The sequence below is a fragment of the Macrobrachium rosenbergii genome, chromosome 37 (genome assembly GCF_040412425.1).
Source record: "Macrobrachium rosenbergii isolate ZJJX-2024 chromosome 37, ASM4041242v1, whole genome shotgun sequence".
Classification (NCBI taxonomy): domain Eukaryota; kingdom Metazoa; phylum Arthropoda; class Malacostraca; order Decapoda; family Palaemonidae; genus Macrobrachium; species Macrobrachium rosenbergii.
Genome location: NC_089777.1, coordinates 9,651,198 through 9,671,197, shown reverse-complemented (window position 1 = coordinate 9,671,197; position 20,000 = coordinate 9,651,198). Strand labels below are relative to the sequence as shown.

At 38.3% G+C, this 20,000-nt stretch overlaps 1 protein-coding gene across 1 annotated transcript in view; it reads left to right on the top strand.

Moving 5' to 3' along the window:
• Window positions 1-20,000, top strand: part of LOC136825112 (peripheral plasma membrane protein CASK-like) — an 833,202-nt gene that overhangs the window by 798,238 nt on the left and 14,964 nt on the right. The window contains exon 9 of the mRNA XM_067081155.1: window positions 4,616-4,783. Within this exon, the coding sequence (XP_066937256.1) occupies window positions 4,616-4,783 (168 nt within the window). The remainder of the gene's footprint in view (window positions 1-4,615; window positions 4,784-20,000) is intronic.

Here is a 20,000-nt window from a genome sequence, read left to right as displayed (position 1 = left end):
ATATATGCATATATATATATATATATATATATGTGTGTGTATGTGTATGTATTTATATATATATATATGTATGTATGTATATGCATATATATACACATGTGTACATACATACATACATGTATATAAATATACATGTATGTACGTAAGTGAAGTAGGACTTATTGTGCTTTCATTTTTTCTGGTTTCTCATCAGAAAGCATTTTATATGTAACTATATTTCAGAAAAAAATACACATGTATGTGCGTACTTAAATATAGTGTCCGTACGAAGATAACCATAAGGTATCCTTTATATGTGATGTACTGGCCTTTCAAAAGAAATCCATGAATAATCTCTACTCTGTAAAAGGTAAAGGAAGGCCAAAATGACTTTTACAGGTATTCGTAAGATAAACTTCACATCTAGAGTTGAAAATGGCTGGAAGTGGATTGTGTTTAAAGGAAAAAATCCCCCGTCGTTTCTCTCCTCTTTAATCGCCGAATCCAATTTTTTTTATCCTAATTGCAGTATTCTAACCCCAACTTATTTTTTACGAAAGAATCGTTTATCTAATTGAGAGACAACCCCCACTCACTTACTTTTTTAACCAAAGAATCGTTTATCTAATTGAGAGAAAGTTTCGCCTCGAAACTTGAGCAGTCAAAAATCTCCGGGGCATTTATGGTAGGACGGAAGCGATCAAGATTTTTAAATTGACAGATGACGTAATTATATTGGGCTAAAGTTTCCCCCTTATTACTTGGAATTCGAGGTGATGTAAACTTTGTAATCGGCAGTTAACCGTTTTATCGCCTGGTTTTTCTGGTCAATACATTTTTTTGGGGATGGGTTTTCTATTTCGGCCCCGTGGAAGCTTGAAAGTTGGATTTGTGTCGGTTCTTATGTGGAATTTAAGAGGTTGGTTTTAATTTTCTGTAAAAGGAAACTATTGAGATGGCTATTTGTCTGTCCGTCCGCACTTTTTTCTGTCCGGCCTCAGATCTTAAAAACTGCTGGGGCTAGAGGGCTGCAAATTGGCATGTTGGTCATCCACCCTCCAATCATCAAAACATACCAAATAGCAGCCCTCTAGCCTCAGTAGTTTTTATTTTATATAAGGTTAAAGTTAGCCATGATCGTGCGTCTGGAACCGCTATAGGTACCAACAACACATCCACCACCGAGCCGTGACTGAGAGTTTTCATACAGCATTATACGCTATACAGAAAACTCCATTGCGCCGAAGAAACTTCGGCGCATTTTTCACTTGTTTATAGTTCAGTATCAGTCAGTCAGTTTATATAAATAGTTTTTTATAAACACGTGGTGATGCTGCCTACAGTGCGCCATGCCGGTTTAGTGTAAACAAATATTTACGGTTCTCTTCAGCGATCCTTCAGCGCTCAATTTTATCATCATATTAGTCCTTTTCCTTTTCATCCGCGCTGCCCTCTGTAATCTTACTTAGATGTCCAGCGTCGTTAATTTTATTTCTAATTGTCACTACTAGCTTAAGAACAAACTTCTCAAGACAGGCATCTATGTTCAGTAATGCTCCAGTGACCTAGTTAATTTACTTGAGAATATGTTGTATCACTACTAGTTTCATAAATAACTTCTCAAGACAGGCATCTAGGTTCAGTAATGATCCAGTGGTCTAAGTTACTTTAGGATATATTGTATGACTTCTCTTCAAGACAGGTATCTAGGTTCAGTAATGATCCAGTGGTCTAGTTCAGTTTTTATTATTGTATGACTACTAGTTTCAGAAGAAACTTCTCAAGACAGGTATTTTCAGTAATGATCCAGTGGTCTAGTTCAGTTACTTTAGGATATATTGTATGACTTAGTTTCAGAAGAAACTTCCAAGACAGTATCTAGTTAAATGATCCAGTGGTCTAGTTTTACTTTAGGATATATTGTATGACTACTAGTTTCAGAACAAACTTCTCAAGACAGGTATCTAGGTTCAGTAATGATCCAGTGGTCTAGTTCAGTTACTTTAGGATATATTGTATGACTACTAGTTTCAGAAGAAACTTCTCAAGACAGGTATCTAGGTTCAGTAATGATCCAGTGGTCTAGTTCAGTTACTTTAGGATATATTGTATGACTACTAGTTTCAGAAGAAACTTCTCAAGACAGGTATCTAGGTTCAGTAATGATCCAGTGGTCTAGTTCAGTTACTTTAGGATATATTGTATGACTACTAGTTTCAGAAGAAACTTCTCAAGACAGGCATCTAGGTTCAGTTATGATCCAGTGGTCTAGTTCAGTTACTTTAGGATACATTGTATGACTACTAGTTTCAGGAAAAACTTCTCAAGACAGGCATCTAGGTTCAGTAATGATCCAGTGGTCTAGTTCATTTACGTGAGAATATGTTGTATCACTACTAGTTTCAGAAAAAACTTCTCAAGACTGGCATCTCGGTTCAGTTATGATCCAGTTGTCTAGTTAATTTACTTTACTAGTAGTATCACTACTAGTTTCAGGAGAAACTTCTCAAGACAGGCATCTAGGTTCAGTAATGTTCCAGTGGTCTAGTTAATTTACTTTAGAATATATTGCATCACCACTAGTTTCATAAATAACTTCTCAAGACATTCATCTAGGCTCAGAAATGACCCAGTGGTCTAGTTAATTTACATTAGAATATATTGTATCACTACTAGCTTCAGAAAAAAATTCTAAAGGCCATGCACATCGGTTCAGTAATGATCCAGTGGTCTAGTTCGTTTACTTTAGAATATACTCTACCGTTTATATAGATTTTTGTCATTCAGCTCACGAGCCTATCATTAAAATGGCGGCTCATACACAGTGCTCTTTTGGACCCTTTAAGACTGTCCTTTAAAGTAATGGTTGTCATCCTCAGAATCTTCATGCAAGCACTTGCAAGCTTATATCTTTTAAATATTGGTCAATCAACGGAAATTATACTCACTTAAACATTTGCAAGCAAATTGCAACAGGTAAAAAATGCACCCAAGTTTCTTCGGCGCAATCGAGTTTTCTGTACAGCCGCCACATCGTATAATCAAGGCCACCGAAAATAGATCGATCTTTCGGTGGTCTCGGGATAATGCTGTATGAGCCGCGGCCCGTGGCACTGTCCTATGTCGTTGCCAGAAGCACGATAATGGCTAACTTTAACCTTAAATAAAGTAAAACCTACCGAGGCTAGAGAGCTGCAATTTGGTATGTTTGATGATTGGAGTGTGGACGATCAACATAACAATTTGCAGCCCTCTATCCTCAGTAGTTTTCAAGATCTGAGGACGGACAGGAAAAGTGCGGACGGACAGATAAAGCCGGCACAGTAGTTTTCTTTTACAGAAAACTAAAAATAATAGTTACCATACGCATACATTTCTAAGCTAATCATTGAAATGATCGTTCAGACACATAAACTAGAATGTGCATGTCTTTTATAAAGTGGGCATGCTGTAAATTTATTAGCCTGATGAACTCGTCACTTGAAAGCTGTTTTATCCACAAGAAACACGATACTCGCATATTTACAAAGTATGCAAGTATAAACGTTCTAGATAACGTTGGGCATGAACGAGACACGTGCATCGATGAACAGTTGTAAACGAGAAGAGATTATTACACCCTTAGAGTCTCTCAGTTGAGATTCGTTTTTTTTTTTTTTTTTTTTTTTTTTTTTTTTTAAGGGCTTCCTTACTTTCTCCGTCCCTCCGTCTCGTTAAAGGTAAATAACACTCTCGTTGTTATGAAGTTAAAACTGTTTACCATCGGTAATGGAATTTTTTCGGGGAAGGGATGTTTTGTTTTTTTATTATTATTTCCGAGGCCAGACGGTATCATATTGCATAAGATTTTATTTTTCAAAGCAAAATCTTTTTCGGGAGTTTGCTGCCCCACCCCCCATTTGTAGCGCCCGTCTGTTCCCTTGTCTTTAAAAGATTAATCTAACTTTTTTCAGTAACAGGAGAGGTGTTTATCAGTAGTCCTGACTAACTGAAACGTGATATATAGCCTCCATAACTATTTTCAAGTCTGTAGCTAAACAGTGTGAAAACATACTGTGAACATTGCAAAGAACGTTGTAATAAAATAATTCTGTATGATAACTAGTGTGAAAACATATATACAATCTATATTCTAATAAGTTTAAGGAAAGATCAACCTAAAAATATTATAGTCTGTACCCTGAAGAGTATAAAAGAGAAAAATATTACCTGCATACATTCTATATCGTGTGAAGGAAGATCAACCAAAAAATATTGTAGTCTGTACCCTAAAGAGTGTAAAAGAGAAAAATACAATTCTGTATCGTGTGAAGGAAGATCAACCCAAAAAATATTATAGTCTGTACCCTAAAAAGTGTAAAAGAGAAAAATATAATTCTATATCGTGTGAAGGAAGATCAACCAAAAAATATTGTGGTCTGTATCCTAAAGAGTGTAAAAGAGAAAAATACAATTCTGTATCGTGTAAAGGAAGATCAACCAAAAAATATTATAGTCTGTACCCTAAAGAGTGTAAAAGAGAAAAATGTAATTCTGTATCGTGTGAAGGAAGATCAACCAAAAAAATATTATAGTCTGTACTCTAAAGAATGTAAAAGAGAAAAATATTAACGGCACACATTTCCTTTCTTTCCAGCTGTATGACCGAATCCATAGTGCGTCGGTGTCTCCAGGGAGAGGGGGCGTGGCTCAGGACGCTGTGGAAATCGCACGAGACGTTGTCGATCTCATGCGCGATTACGACGACGCGATGATTCCGGAGGTGGACGAATTACGGGAGCTCCTGAGCGAACCACATATTAGGGTGAGTACGTAGCTTAATGCAAGGCCAAGAGAAAGAGGAGGTCTGCTCACTCCCCCCCCATGTAGGCGGAGGTTTGTCTACCTCCTTATTGCGTCAGTAGGTGAATTGCCGTAACGAGCAGGTAACCTCTAAGATACGTCATCGCCTACGTAGTTACAACAGTTGGGAGGCGACTCCACCCAGTTGGGTAGACCTTCTCTCTCTCTTGGCCTTGGTTTAACAGTTCAGTGAATATTCTCATTTCAGTAAATTCTCAGGGATGTCTACCTCTAAAATATGCCACCTTTAATCTTTTTTTTTTTTTTTTTCCATTCTTGTAGAGCAGGAATTATTGGCTTGACAGGTGAGATAACACTCCCTCCAATACAGCTGTGGAAAAGCCCTCTCTCTCTCTCTCTCTCTCTCTCTCTCTCCAGTGCAGCTGTGAAAAAGCCCTCTCTCTCTCTCTCTCTCTCTCTCTCTCTCTCTCGCTTATATTACTCTAAATTGTGTGTGTGAAGCTTCCTTTATTTCTTTGGTGTCATAAACCAATATCGCTTTGGGGGTAACAAAAAAATAAAGACGTAAAGCATATGAATGCAGGGAAAACTTTTCTCTGTAATTTTAGCTTTATCCAAATGTATTACAGGCTTTGTATTGTTTTGTGTGTGGTAACTGTGGGATGTTTTTTTTTCAGATATGCAGTATTCCAATAATAATTTCTGAGAAGGGCATGAAAGTCCATAATCGGTAGATGTTTTTTTTTTTAATATTCTGTTATTCATATTGATTTATGCAGTATTTACACATTACTTTAGCTATTTTCGAAGCCAGTTTTCATGAGGATTTCCCCATTTTCGAAGCCAATTTTTATGAGGATTTTTCCCCATTTTCGAAGCCAATTTTTATGAGGATTTTTTCCCCCATTTTCGAAGCCAATTTTTATGAGGATTTTTCACCATTTTCGAAGCCAGTTTTACGAAGATTTCCCCCTTTTCGAAGCCAAATTTCATGAGGATTTCCCCATTTTCGAAGCTAATTTTTATGAGGATTTCCATATTTTCGAAGCCTTTCCCCATTTTCGAAGCTAATTTTTATGAGGATTTCCATATTTTCGAAGCCTTTCCCCATTTTCGAAGCCAGTTTTTGTGAGGATTTCCCCATTTTCGAAGCCAATTTTGGTGAGAATTTCCCCATTTTCGAAACCAATTTGTATGAGGATTTCCCCATTTTCGAAGCCAATTTGTATGAGGATTTCCCCATTTTCGAAGCCAATTTTCATGAGGATTTCCCCAGCATTATATGGTCTTGATTTGAAACCAAACTTCAAAGGATGATGAAAGAAAAATAAATACCCTTTCAGCCTCAGGAGAACAGTATGATTCCTGTAAGTAATTGTGATTTTTTTATTTAGACTTCCTATTTAAAGAGCTCTTGAGCATAAGAGCCTTTTTAGGAATTATTAACTATTTTCGTTTGTCGGTCTTTACTAAAACAGTTCAGCAAACGGAGGTGAAACGAAGAATTTTAGTATTTACGTTTCTTTGTGTGTGTGTGTGTGTGTATATATATATATATATATATATATATATATATATATATATATATATATATATATATATATATATATATATATATATATATTTTTATATATATATATATATATATATATATTTTTTTTTTTTTTTTTTTTTTTTTTTTTTTTTTTAATATTTCTGCTGTCGCCCTCGATGCATTCATTTGTAGTAATATTAATCAGACTGACCACGACAGGGAAAAAGTCTTTGTCCAGCAGGGTTCGCATAGACAGTTCAAACTTTTAACGTTCGTTCATAAGCAAGGATAGGTAGCATTAGGGATTTAACCCCCATAGGAAGAATTTCCATAATCAATCTTATGATAGGTGGCCTTAAGCTTTTGTTTTCCTGTTCTGCTCGACGGATGTTTTGACAAGATTTCAGACCCTGAGGGCATGGGCCAGTATCAGACCCCAACGAGGTCGGCAGAGAGATTTTAACTATCGAGGGTAGAGCACGTCAGCTCTTCCTGCTCCGACAACCCTTTGTCTCTCTGTCTTTATGTTCTTAAGTGGCTAAGTGAAGTGGTGAATTCCTCCCAGAACTTCCGATCGTCCGTTGATGCACAGCAACCTTCGCATAACAGTGTAGTCTGGAATTTTCGTTCAAAACTTCATCGAGTTACTAGTATCTCTTCCTTATTTCCATTTCCCTTTGTTTCAGTCTTTCGCCACCATAAACAACCAAGCGTTTTGCTTTTACGAAGTCTAGATTAAGTATAATTTTTATTGTATAGCGTCATCCAACTATTCCAGCGAAGTTACGAGGAATTAGGGAAGGTTAAGCAAGTCATTTCAAATTCTTTATGCAGCCTTGTGTCTCGAATCCATTGTTCGGAAGAGCCGTTGTGTTTTTAATACCATATTAACGAGTAGAGATTGACTGCGTCCGAAGTCGGGCGACGTTTATCGTAAAGTCCTTATTCACTGAATATTCTTTGTGTCGAGGGTTGTTCCTCGGCTGGCGACCATAATCCCCTTATAATAGCTGTCTTTGAGGTTAATTTGTAGCTTCCATTGACAGGTTACGTGTGTCCTTGGCACGCAGGGCCTTATAAATTACGTAAATCAAGTAATAAACTCATCAGGCAAGCCCTCACATGTGACAATATGTATATGTAACTGTATATATATTTATCTTTCCCTTTTCATATGGTTGAATCCGCCTGGGACTTTTGTGTATTTTTAGTTGTATAATTTTTTCACTCCTTATTTCTCGTTTGGTAGAATCGCCAAGGAATTTTGTAAGGCAGGAAGAAGTCAAGCGCTGGGTTTTGACATCAGAAAGCCATCAGAAGGCGAGGGAAAAAAGCCACCGCCGGGGAGAAGGACGCGAGAGACATTTTTAGCCAACACAATAGAAGACTCTTTGATCGGCAGAAGTCCGAACGAAAACGTACTTTCCATTCTCCTCCAGTGCCTGAAGAAATGAATTTGAATTCCTGTCTTTTTGTGCGTGTGTTTTATTTTTTTTTTCGTTTTCTTTACCTTTGGTTGATTCGTCGCATTATTCACCGGCATTCCTTCTCTCTCATATATATCTATATATATATATATATATATATATATATATATATATATATATATATATATATATATATATATATATATATATATATATATATATATATATATATATATATTTTTTTTCTGGGTGGCTCCTGAGAAAAAAACAAATCAGTTATCCCTGTCACAGCCATACTTTTAATTGTCGAATCGAGGATAAACACCCTCTGTATAAGCTTTCAAAACAGATGCAGAGTTAGGAAGGAGTTACACCTGTATTGTACTCCCAGGAAGACTGTGCGGACGCGTCAAAAAAGTACAGCTGTGTTTACCCCCGATGATTGTATAGGTAAATTGGATGCTGCGATGTCAAAAAGCTTGTGACTGAGCATTGTGGTCCAGAAATGGAAAAGAATGAGATTGAAAGCGGAAGCTTTTAAGGGTGGCAGGAAACCGTTACAGCCCTGGCTGGGCTTGGAGATTGGAAATGGCATTTGTGCTAGGTGATGTGAATTTATACATGGGAAGGAGAAAGCGATGCAGAAAACTTCAATTAGTTTACGTGGCAGGACAGGGTAGATAGAGGAGCAGGTTGGTGGATGTAATGCTGGGATGAGAGTAGCTGGATGTATACATGGTCATGATCTGATTGAATCAGAAGTGAAAATGGATAGAAGTTTTGAGGGAATGTTGAAAAATGTGGCTGTGGATGTGCTTTAAGGCAAGCAATAAAAAGTCTGAATAACAAATAGGTAGGACGAAAAAGGGTAAGGATTGAAAGTACTGAGGTAGCGGTATATGATGAGAATGAAAAATTTTAGGATGGCGTCTTAAAATGAAGAGGGAACTTTGCGGGTATACGAGATAGTGGTGGGCAGAATGAATAAAATCTGCAAGCTGTGTATTCCGATATGTATAAATATATATGTGAGTGTGTGTTATATATATAATATATATATATATATATATATATATATATATATATATATATATATATATATATATATATATATATATATATATATATATATATATATATAGATAAATGGAAATAAATATACATACATAGATATATAGTTGTTTGCATTCATATTCAAATACTCATACAACCAATGTAGGTCAGTGTGTTACCAAGTATGACACAATGTTTGGTCAGCTCTAATACTGTGTACAGTCAGTAGGCTAGAAAGGTGAAAGTCAGGGGCTTCGAGAAAAAAAATCAGCGAAAGAATTGGTATGAAAAAGGGGACGTAAAAATATTTGGGAAAAATTTCTAAAGTTTCTTTGTCTCCGTTTACGCATGCAAAAATCAAAACAGCAAAATATTTACTCTTCAGACAGTTAAAACGGAAAACAAATAAAAGACTGGGAAAGTAAAAGCAGTGAAAAACAGGGGATATGAAAAAAAAAAAAAGTGGAAAATGCGCCGAAGTTTTTTCGGCGCCATCGAGTTTTCTATACAGCTTATAATGCTGTATGAAACTCTCTGCCACTGCCCATGAAACTCTCAGCCGTGGCTCGTGAAACTTTCATCCACGGCCCGGTGGTGGCCTGTGTTGTTGGCACCTTTAGCAGGTGCCAGGCGCACGATTATTGCTAACTTTAACCTTGAATAAAATAAAACCTACTGTGGCTAGGGGGCTGCAGTTTGGTATGTTTGATGATTGGAGGGTGGATGATCAACATACCAATTTGCAGCCCTCTGACCTCAGTGGTTTTTAAGGTCTGAGGGCTGACTGAAAAAGAGCGGACAAAAAAAGTGCGGACGGACGGACAGACAAATAGCCATCTCAATAATTATCTTTTACAGAAAACGTAAAGGAGAAAATGCACTTTGCTTAGCTCAGCAATTTGTGAGTTTGTTAGGTACTCTATAAAGTACACAGCTTCCTTTGTAGGACACTCTGTTTAGGATCTTGAATGCTGTCCATAGTACTTTTCAAGAGTAAATGCCACTGATACGGGTGACCTAATGCCATTTTGTAGCCCAGGCCCGATGAAAAATCAAGGTAAAGCGAAAATTGAGGAAGAACGATGAGGCTAAACCGCAGGGGAAGCGATGGACTTTCCGAGGCATCTCATAAATCCACAAACTGCTGGAGAAAGTTAAGCTCTTGCTGTGCATGACAGATCCCCACAAACTTCCTACCCTTTTTTTTATTTACTTATTTTCTGTTTTAATTGTCTGAAGAGAAAATATTTTGGTGTTTTGATTTTTGTATGTAACCTTGAACGACATCGTATCTTCCCCCCCAACTGAGACAAACAAACTTGCCAGTTTTCCCCCAAATATTTTTTTACGTCAACTTTTCATTGGATTTCTTTCACTGATTTTTGTTTGCGACGTCCCTGACTTAAATCTTTCGATAGGTAGGTCGAATGACGTGGGTTTTGTGTTTTAAAGTCCTCTTGGGAGTTGGGACTTTCAGAGTAAGTTCCGCTTTTATTATGAGTGACAAACTTGTCGCGCGCTACGCGCGCTGGGACCCGGCACTGCTGTCACCCTCCCGATCCCCTACCTACTCTGCCCCCACTTGGGACAGACAGACAGGTTTGCAGGAGGAGGGTGGATGTCTCCCCTTCACTCCCGCCCCCATTCCTACCCCGCCCCCACCCAGGGCGGACAAACCAGTTTGCAGGGGGTGGGTGGCTGTGTCATGTCTCCCCTTCTGTCACCCTGGAGAGGACAAACAATGTCCACTTGGATTTTATTATTATAGAAGATAAATTATGCAAGGACAGAGGTTTGAGTAGAGTGGTTTTTTTTTTGAGTGATTCACGCTAAAACTTGGTTGTCAAGTAAAACTGATTTTCTTAAGGTGAAACCGGTACGATTAAAGGCGTCTCTAGAAGTGTGACGTCTCTTTAAAGAATGACCTTTTTGTACTGAAATTTGTCCCTTTTTATTTTTCTGTAAAAGAAAACTATTGCTCCGGCCTTGTCTGTCCGTTCGCACTTTTTCCGTCCGCCCTCAGATCTTAAAAACTACAGAGGCTAGAGGGCTGCAAATTGTTATGTTGAGCACAACTTTCAATACATTCTTGAAAAATTTTAGTTTTTGCCTCATCGTTACTGAAATAACTAAATTTTTGCGCTCATAGATCTTTATGTATCATCGGTTTGTGATACAACCAAAAAAAAAAAGGTTCGATATTTGCATTGTTTTTGCTACTAAGAAAACCACTTTTAAAGATATTTCTAAATGCCGCAAAGTGCAGCAATATTCACTGAATATCCAATACGCTCCTTAACCAGATAAATTAAACGCAATGAAAACTTCAACCCGGGATTTTGGTGCAACTCTCCGCCCGCGTGTTTACGGGCCCATCCGTTAGGGGCTTTTGGTCGTACGAATGGTATAGATGCGGGCGATAAACTTTGCCGCTGAGAAATTGTCAGGAGGTCGTTTTGCCAAATATTTTGGGGTTTGGAGGAAAAACTCTCTATCACGAGAGTTCAGTTGATTGTGACTGAAGATGAACCCAGGGTATGGTTCGAAAGCCTTTATAAATTTTACACGAGCTTTAAACAATTATATTGTTGTGGACACTTTAGAACATTTTGGGGTTTATTAATTATTGTTATATATGTATATATTTACGTATATATATATAGAAATAATCAACACACAATCACGTGAGGAGCAGAAATAAATTTCTGACTCACATCAGGATCGAACCCAGGCCTTTCAATTGAAAGGCAAGGGCGCTGCCCTCTAGGCCACATCCTGATGTGAGTCAGAAATTGATTACGCCTATATATATATATATATATATATATATATATATATATATATATATATATATATATATATATATATATATGTATGTATATATATATATATATATATATGTATATATATATATATATATATATATATATATATATATATATATATATATATATATATATTTATATATATATATTTTTTTTCGGTGGTCACCCACCCAAATGTTGACCAGACACAACGGTACAGGAAACGTGTACGTGTTTGTAGGTATCCATTCTCTCTTTAATCCAGATTCATTACGAAACTAATCAGCTGCCTCACGTTTAGCCGTAACGGCATTGAAACGGAGTCTGCCTCTCATCCAGATGGAATGCCAAGTCCACTCTATGACCCTATATGACCAAGTGGGTAGTGCCGTCAGTGCACCTCATGCGGCGCACTGTAGGCATTACTTAAGGGTCTTTGCAGCGTGCCTTTCTTAGGCCCCTAGCTGCAACCCCTTTCGTTCCTTTTACTGTACCTCCATTCATATTCTCTTTCTTCATGTTACTTTCCACCCTCTTCTAACTGTTGATTCATGTGGCAACTGCTTTGAGGTTTTCCTCCTGTTACACCTTTCTAACCTTTTACTGTCAATTTCCATTTCAATGCTGAATGACCTCATAGGTCTCAGTGCTTGGACATACAAGACTCACTCGAGGGTTCTTGTCGTCTGGCGAAAATCCTCCATTTTGCGATGACTGTATTGTTCCTTCGACTGCGAGACATTTGCTGGTCGAACGTCCCAGTCTTGGGGATTTGAGACACAGGTTCTTGTCCTCAGGCCGCGACTGGGAAGAGCATTTTATCCTCGCTACAATCCTCGGTCTGGATTGTAATATGGAGCAGTTGCGCAATAAGTTTCAAATCGTACACATATGCAATATGTGTACGTATAGATAGTATATGCGAATAGATATGATTATAAAGTGCATAATATTAATGTTTAGATATTTGTCATTTGAAACTACTTTTAAAGTTATTTATTTATTTTTCAGTTTCTTTTTAATTTTCAGTGAAAGAAAATTATTGTGCCGGCTTTGTCTGTCCGTCCGCACTTTATTCTGTCCGCACTTTTTTTCTGTCCGCCCTCAGATCTTGAAAACTACTGAGGCTAGAAGGCTGCAAATTGGTATGTTAATCATCCACCCTCCAGTTACCAAACATACCAAATTGCAGCCCTCTAGCCTCAGTAGTTTTTATTTTATTAAGGTTAAAGTTAGCCATAATCGTGTTTCTGGCAACGATATGATAGGCCACCACCGGACCATGGTTAAAGTTTCATTGGCCGCAGATCATACTGCATTATACCAAGAACACAGAAAGATAGATCTGTTTTCGGTAGCCTTGACTATACGCTGTACAGAAAACTCGACTGCGTCGAAGAAACTAAGGCGTCCATAACCTAGGTGTTGTGACGCCAATTTCAGCAGTTATAATTAATCAATTTGACTCAATATGAGAGCAAGGAATCCGCCCATAATGCCGTCAGGGATATTTCACAAGTCTCAGAGCCTCAGGGAAGATAAATCCCCATTCGCTTCTAGAAGGGTGGAAGTTTTCAACAAGATTTCAATTCCCTCCGAAAATAAATTCTCCTCTCCCGGAATTGGTCCTTGCATTTCCTTGCAGAATTATTAGCCGTGAAAATTCCTTTTCTCAGCGTCTACTATTCGTCTCTTAGACTTAGGATATTCATTTTTCTTCCTTTCTTTGTGTTATTGCTCGTTGGTCAGCGTTTGTTGACAGGCCATGTGACTTTTTCTAGACTTCCTTTATCCTATTCTCTTCTTTGTGCTAATGCTTATATGTTAAAACCTTTTTGCACGCTGACTCAGATTTATAGTATATAACCAAAATTTGATAGTTATTCATTTTGGTAATACTTGTTGGTAGGGCTTACTTACTTACATCCCTTTTAGTTTTCTGTAAAAGAAAACTACTGTGCCGACTTTGTCTGTCCGTCCGCACATTATTTTGTCCGCACTTTTCTGTCCGCCCTCAGATCTTAAAAACTACTGAGGCTAGAGGGCTGCAAATTGGTATGTTGATCATCCACCCTCCAATCGTCAAACGTACCAAATTGCAGCGCTCTGGCCTTAGTAGTTTTTATTTTATTTAAGGTTTAAGTTAACGACAATCGTGCTTCTGGCAACGATATAGGGTAGGCCACAACCGGGCCGTGGGTAAAGATTCATGGGCCGCGGCTTATACAGCATTATACCAAGACCATCGAAAGATCGATCCATTTTCGGTGACCTTGATTATGCGCTGTGCAGAAAACTCGATTGCGCCGAAGAAACTTCGGCGCATGTTTTTTTACTTGGTTGATAATGTTTGCAGTACTGAATTCAACATTCTGGTTACATAGTTGGCAATATTAAATCAATCACTTAATTGTGTTGTAACTTTTCTTCGCTAGATCGTGCCGTTAGCTGTTTTCCAATGAATTTTTAAGAATTTTTCTTAGGCATTCAAATTATCTTCAGCCGAGTCATATTAGCCTAAATAACGAGGGCAATTTGGGATTCAAACTTGCTGCTTCTCTCTATGACTTAAGGGCGAATTTACCAAAAGCAAATTTGCCTGGCGATATTTTTATTTGCTAATAAATGTGCATTGCTTATGGGCGCAAGAGAGCTCGGTTATAATATATAGAAGATATGATTGTAATCAAATCGTCGTTACTGGTATATACTTTTTGCTGCGAATAAATAGATGAAAAGTCATTTTAGTTTTCTGTAAAAGGAAACTATTGAGATGGCTGTTTGTCTGTCCGTCCGCACTTTTTCTGTCCGCCCTCAGATCTCAAAATCTATTGAGGCCAGAGGGCTGCAAATTGGTATGTTGATAATCCACCCTTCAGTCATCAAACATACCAAATTGCAGCCCTCTAGCCTCAGTAGTTTTTTTTTTATTTAAGGTTAAAGTTAGCCATGATCGTGCGTCTGGTACCGCTGTAGGTGCCAACAACACAGGTCACCACCGGGCCGTGGGTGAAAGTTTCATGGGCCGCGGCTGAGAGTTTCACGGACCGTGGCTGAGAGTTTCATACAGCATTATACACTGTTCAGAAAACTCGATTGCGCCGAAGAAACTTCGGCACATTTTTTACTTGTTAATTTAGGAGTACAATATAGTCTCTCCTTGTTGAATTTCCATACAACTTTTCGTATTATGTTTACTTGTAATTAATTTTGTTTGATTTTCTTGTCTTTGGCCTTCATTGGTATACATCTCGCTTATTTCAGTGACGTAAATCCATGATTACAAGAGGGTGTCCTCGTCTAATTTACAGAAAAAGTTTATTCATTTCGTTTTATTGCCAGGGTATTTAAACATTCGCGACTGATAAATCTCCAGTCTCGTGAACCATTAAAATTTGCCTTTAAATCACCCTTCTGATAAGCCATCAGCATTTCGGCTCATAAATCAGTCTCATGACCGGCAACCTACATTTCAAACTGGCGGACTTAATTACGGAACGGAAAGATAAGGAACGCAGCCTCGTGCATTCATTCCGGTCTCTCATTTGCAACGCTTTTCAAGGCTGCAACGACCATTGAAATCTGTTCATTCGGGACCTGATAATAAATCTCGGCGATCTGATAAGCTCACTCTTTTCGTCTGACCTTTAGGAAGAGCAAATTCCGCGGTCGATTTGATAGACATTGCAGTGTCCTCTGTGATATACCGGCTGCATTTTCCCCGAGATGTAACCGAGTACCGAGACCTTTCCCTGAAGAAAGCGGGACGCCGTATCTTTAAAACTAACCGTAGGATTTTCTTGAAAATAATTCAGTTGTGTTTCCCAAACCCAAATTATCGGCAGGGGTGGCAGTTTCACCCAACCTAACCTAACCTAGGGGCATGCCAAAACCCAAATTATTTGCAGAGGTGTCAGTTTAACCCAACCTAACTCAACCTAGGGGCATGCCAAAAAAACCGGGGCTGGCGCAATACTAGCATACATCTCGGGAATTTGCATCCCTTCTCGTTTTATCGGTCCAACTCTCGTAAATATTCACCGGGACTGTTCAGCAAATACCAACCAGAAGAAGATTGGTTCCGTGAAGGCGTGTACTTGACAGCCAATGCAGTTTTATTTGAGAGCAACTTCCGGCGTCTTTCACTGCGCAAAGGATCTTGAAGGGAGAAGTTGTCGAGGGAAAATGCATACTGCAGTGTGAGATGTGACAGTTAAAGAATCGTGAAACCTTGGGAGGAGGAGGAGGAGGAGGAGGAGGAGGAGGAGGAGGAAGTCCTTTGTTGGCGTTCCGCTTTGGAAACGTTAATTGTGACGTTGAGTGATGCGAGGAAGCTTAACGACCGGTTGCGAAAAAAAAAAAAAATGGTATATTTCGGATCTGGGACATCCATAGTCATGAGACTTTTAGGTTTTTAGCTGCAGTTATGTAGTATAATATATATATATATATATATATATATATATATATATATATATATATATATATATATATATATATGAATGTCTTTTCCTGTAATACTATAATATGAAAATAAGAAGGCCCATAAAACACTATTTAAACGTTGAAACCATATATTTCATTGTTTCTGTGCCTCTGTTCCCTGGTAGAATATGGACAGGTGGAAAGTTACAATGGTATATATACAAAAACATGAAGGTGTGGCCTTAGGCCTCCGATGTTATAGGTGGCGTTTCTTAAGAAGGAGGAGATTGACCAAATTCCCTAGTGGTTTTTGGCCTCATTAGCTCCCGTTTGGGAATTTGGTCAATCTCCTCCTTCTTAAGAAACGCCACCTAACATCGGAGGCCCAAGGCCACACCTTCATGTTTTTGTATATATACCATTGTAACTTTCCACCTGTCCATATTCTACCAGTGAACAGGGGCACAGAAACAAGTGCCCGAAATATATGGTTTCAACGTTTAAATAGTGTTTTATGGGCCTTCTTATTTTCATATATATATATATGCACACACACATACATACATACAATATGTTGTCGAGTAACCTGGTATCCTCTTCAGAACTCTTAAATTATGGTGTGATTGAACAGCATCAGATTATTTGAAAATTAGGACCAAACAGTTTTCCCTTCTGCTAATGGAAATCATGTGGCGTCATGCTTAATGGCAGCTGTCTTGCCATACTCCAAGAGAGCGATGTTTCACATGTCTTCTCTGCTTGCACCTTCAGTTGCATTTCGCCTGGGCGAGTTTAGCTTTCGTAAATTATAATGGAGTTGCGTGTTTCTTGCTACGACGCTGCTTCTCGTTGGAAGAGTGAGATATATGGGCAGTAAGGACAAGCACTTCTTCAATGTTGATCTAAGTGTGAACCAGTTTTTAGTTTTCTGTAAAAGGAAACTATTGTGGCGGCTTTGTCTGTCCGTCCGCACTTTTTCTGTCTGCCCTCAGGTCTTAAAAACTACTGAGGCTAGAGGGCTGCAAATTGGTATGTTGGTCATCCACCCTCCAATCATCAAACGTACCAAATTGCAGCCCTCTAGCCTCAGTAGTTTTTATTTTATTTAAAGTTAAGTTAGCCATGATCGTGCTTCTGGCAGCGCAACAACACAGGCCACCACGGCCGGCTGAGAGTTTATGGGCCACGGCTCATACAGCATTATACCAAGACCAACTAAAGGTGGATCTATGCTCGGTGGCCTTGATTATGCGCTGTACAGAAAACTCGATTGTGCCGAAGGAACTTCGGCGCATTTTTTACTTGCTTAATTAGATCGCCAATTTCCGGCATTCTCTCTCTCTCTCTCTCTCTCTCTCTCTCTCTCTCTCTCTCTCAAATACAGACATATTAAAAACACAAATTTTATCAGACATATTAAAAAGCACAAATACCACTGATATGGTTGCTAGTGTCGTGGCATTCCGCTCAGATGTCGAGGGTTCGCGACTTCTCCAGGCCAATGAAAAATCACTGGCTCTGTATCATGATCAGTTACTGCTGCAGTGTTGGAGGGGTCTGCTGCGGTGGGAGGTTGAAACCAACATTCTTTGGAAGCTTGGGTTTCAAGTCAGTGGCCCCTTTGGTGTGCTTGTTCCATGTGAATAGGTTTCATCTGCTGAAATAATATAATAATAATAATAATAATAATAATAATAATAGCACAAATACCACTGGGTAAGCTTACCTGGTTTAAATTTTGAGTCGTCTGAATAACGATCTTTTTTTTTTGGCTGTCTCTTTTGGGAATATTTTCCATGAACTGTAATTTCAGACCAGAATGATAAGTTTGTATATAGGCTGTGCACATTTCCAATTTGGTTTATAAAAAAGAAAAGCACGAGGTCCTAATATATTCCATTATGGCCTTGTTCGTTTTGTTCCTGTGTCCTTCTTATTGGCAAATGTACCCATTTTACCCCAGGTTTCAAAAATTGTGTGATTACTTCCAGTTACTATCATATGTTGAGTGTTAATCTTTTGAAATGTTGTTAACATTTTCATTCTATTTCAACTGATGCAGTCATCTTATTTATGAAGTAGTTTTTACTATTATTAGAAGGGGAGAGGTAACAGGGGATCGTTGATATGATCCAGGGGATTTTGAATCATTTCCCTTCCAGCAGAAGCAAACCCTTGAAGATTTATGAATGCTTGGTATTTTGGTTCTACCATATCAAATTGCTATTTTTATTTGTTTTACTAATTATTGCAAAAAGAGTACTCATTGCTTATTACTTTATACTTCAATTTTGTGTCTGGATATATTCACTACCCGTCTCGCCTCGATCATTAAATATCACTAATGTTTTAGTTTTCTATGCTGTTTTCTGTACCTCCATTCTTATTATCTTTCTTCCATCTTGCTATCCACCCTCTCCTAACAGATATTTCATAGTGAAACTGCAAGGTCCTCCTCCTGTTACACCTTTCAAACCCAGCTACTCTCAGTTTCCTTTCCGGCGGTGAATGACCGAATAGGTCCCAGGTGCTTGGCCTTTGGCTAAACTCTGTATTCCATTCCATTCCATTCTATGCTGTCTGGCTTTTAGTTTATTGTCGCCGGCTCTCCGTGCTGTCTTATTCTAGTATATTGTTTTAAACAGTCAGATCAGCTGTTCAACACCAGCTGTGTAGGCAAGAGAGACACCTGCTTAATTACGGTACTGCGAGTATGTAAATCGCGAAAAACTTAAACTTTCTTAGCGGTTTTTTTTTTGGTGGGGGGGCAATTTTTCCCTCCTTTGGGGGTGCGCGCAGGTGTGCTTGTTTTGCACCCGAGTGCAGCTCATCTCTCCGAGACTATTATCATATTAAAGCCTCAGGAGAAAGAGGTCCATTATTTTTCCAGCGAGAATCCATTGAAGACTTCGCCATTTATGCAGAGAGAGTTTTTAGAGCTGTGTGTTTTATTTGAAAGAGCAGAAATGACTTCCATTAAAAGCTGTCGAAGATTTCAGTCTTGAGAAGAAATACTTCTGTGATTGGGTCGTATTTATTTTATTTATTTTTTTGTTACATCGGCCATAAACCTAGGTAAATGGGAAGAAACCTTTCATTAATATAAACGCAGGATTGTTCATTTTTCAGTGATCTTGAAAACTCAATTTTTTCAAAGTGACTGCGTTTATTTATCAAATGTCGTCTTCATGGCGCAGTTCAAAACTTAAATTTTCATTTCTATTTTTACTCATTTGTTTTTTGTTTTCTGTATAAGAAAACTATTGTGCCGGCTTTGTCTGTCCGTCCGCACTTTATTCTGTCCGGACTTTTTCTGTCTTGCATGGGCCGCGGCTCATGCAGCATTATACCGAGACCACCGAAAAATGGATCTATTTTCGGTGGCCTTGATTATACGCTGTAGCGGCTGTACAGAAAACTCGACTGCTCCAAAGAAACTTCGGTGCATTTTTTACTTGTTTGTAGCGAGAATCGAATGAGCAAACCAACAGAAATCCGTGTCTCGTAATAGTTTAAATTTAGCGGTTTCTCATAAACATGTTACGTAGTATACTGCCATGTTTACCTGTTTCCTCCAAGCAGCATTTACATTTGCTGAGACCGCCGAAGGAAACAAAGATGCCAGCAATTGGAGGCGTTATTTGCAAGCACAAGTACTAAAATTATCATAAACATTCTCGCATTCCTGTGATTTTTCTCTGTTAAGAGGCAGCAAGTAGAGACATTACTTGCAAACACAAACACTAAAATTCTCATAACATTTCTCGTTATTCCTGTAACTTTTTTCATTTAATAGGCAGCAAGTGCAGACATTACTTGCAAGCACAAACACTAAAATTCTCATGACATTTCTCGTATTCCTGTAACTTTTTTCGTTTAATAGACAGCAGGTGCAGATATTGCTTGCAAGCACAAATAACAAAATTATCATCAACATTTCTCGCATTCCTGTGATTTTTCTCATTGAAGAGGCAG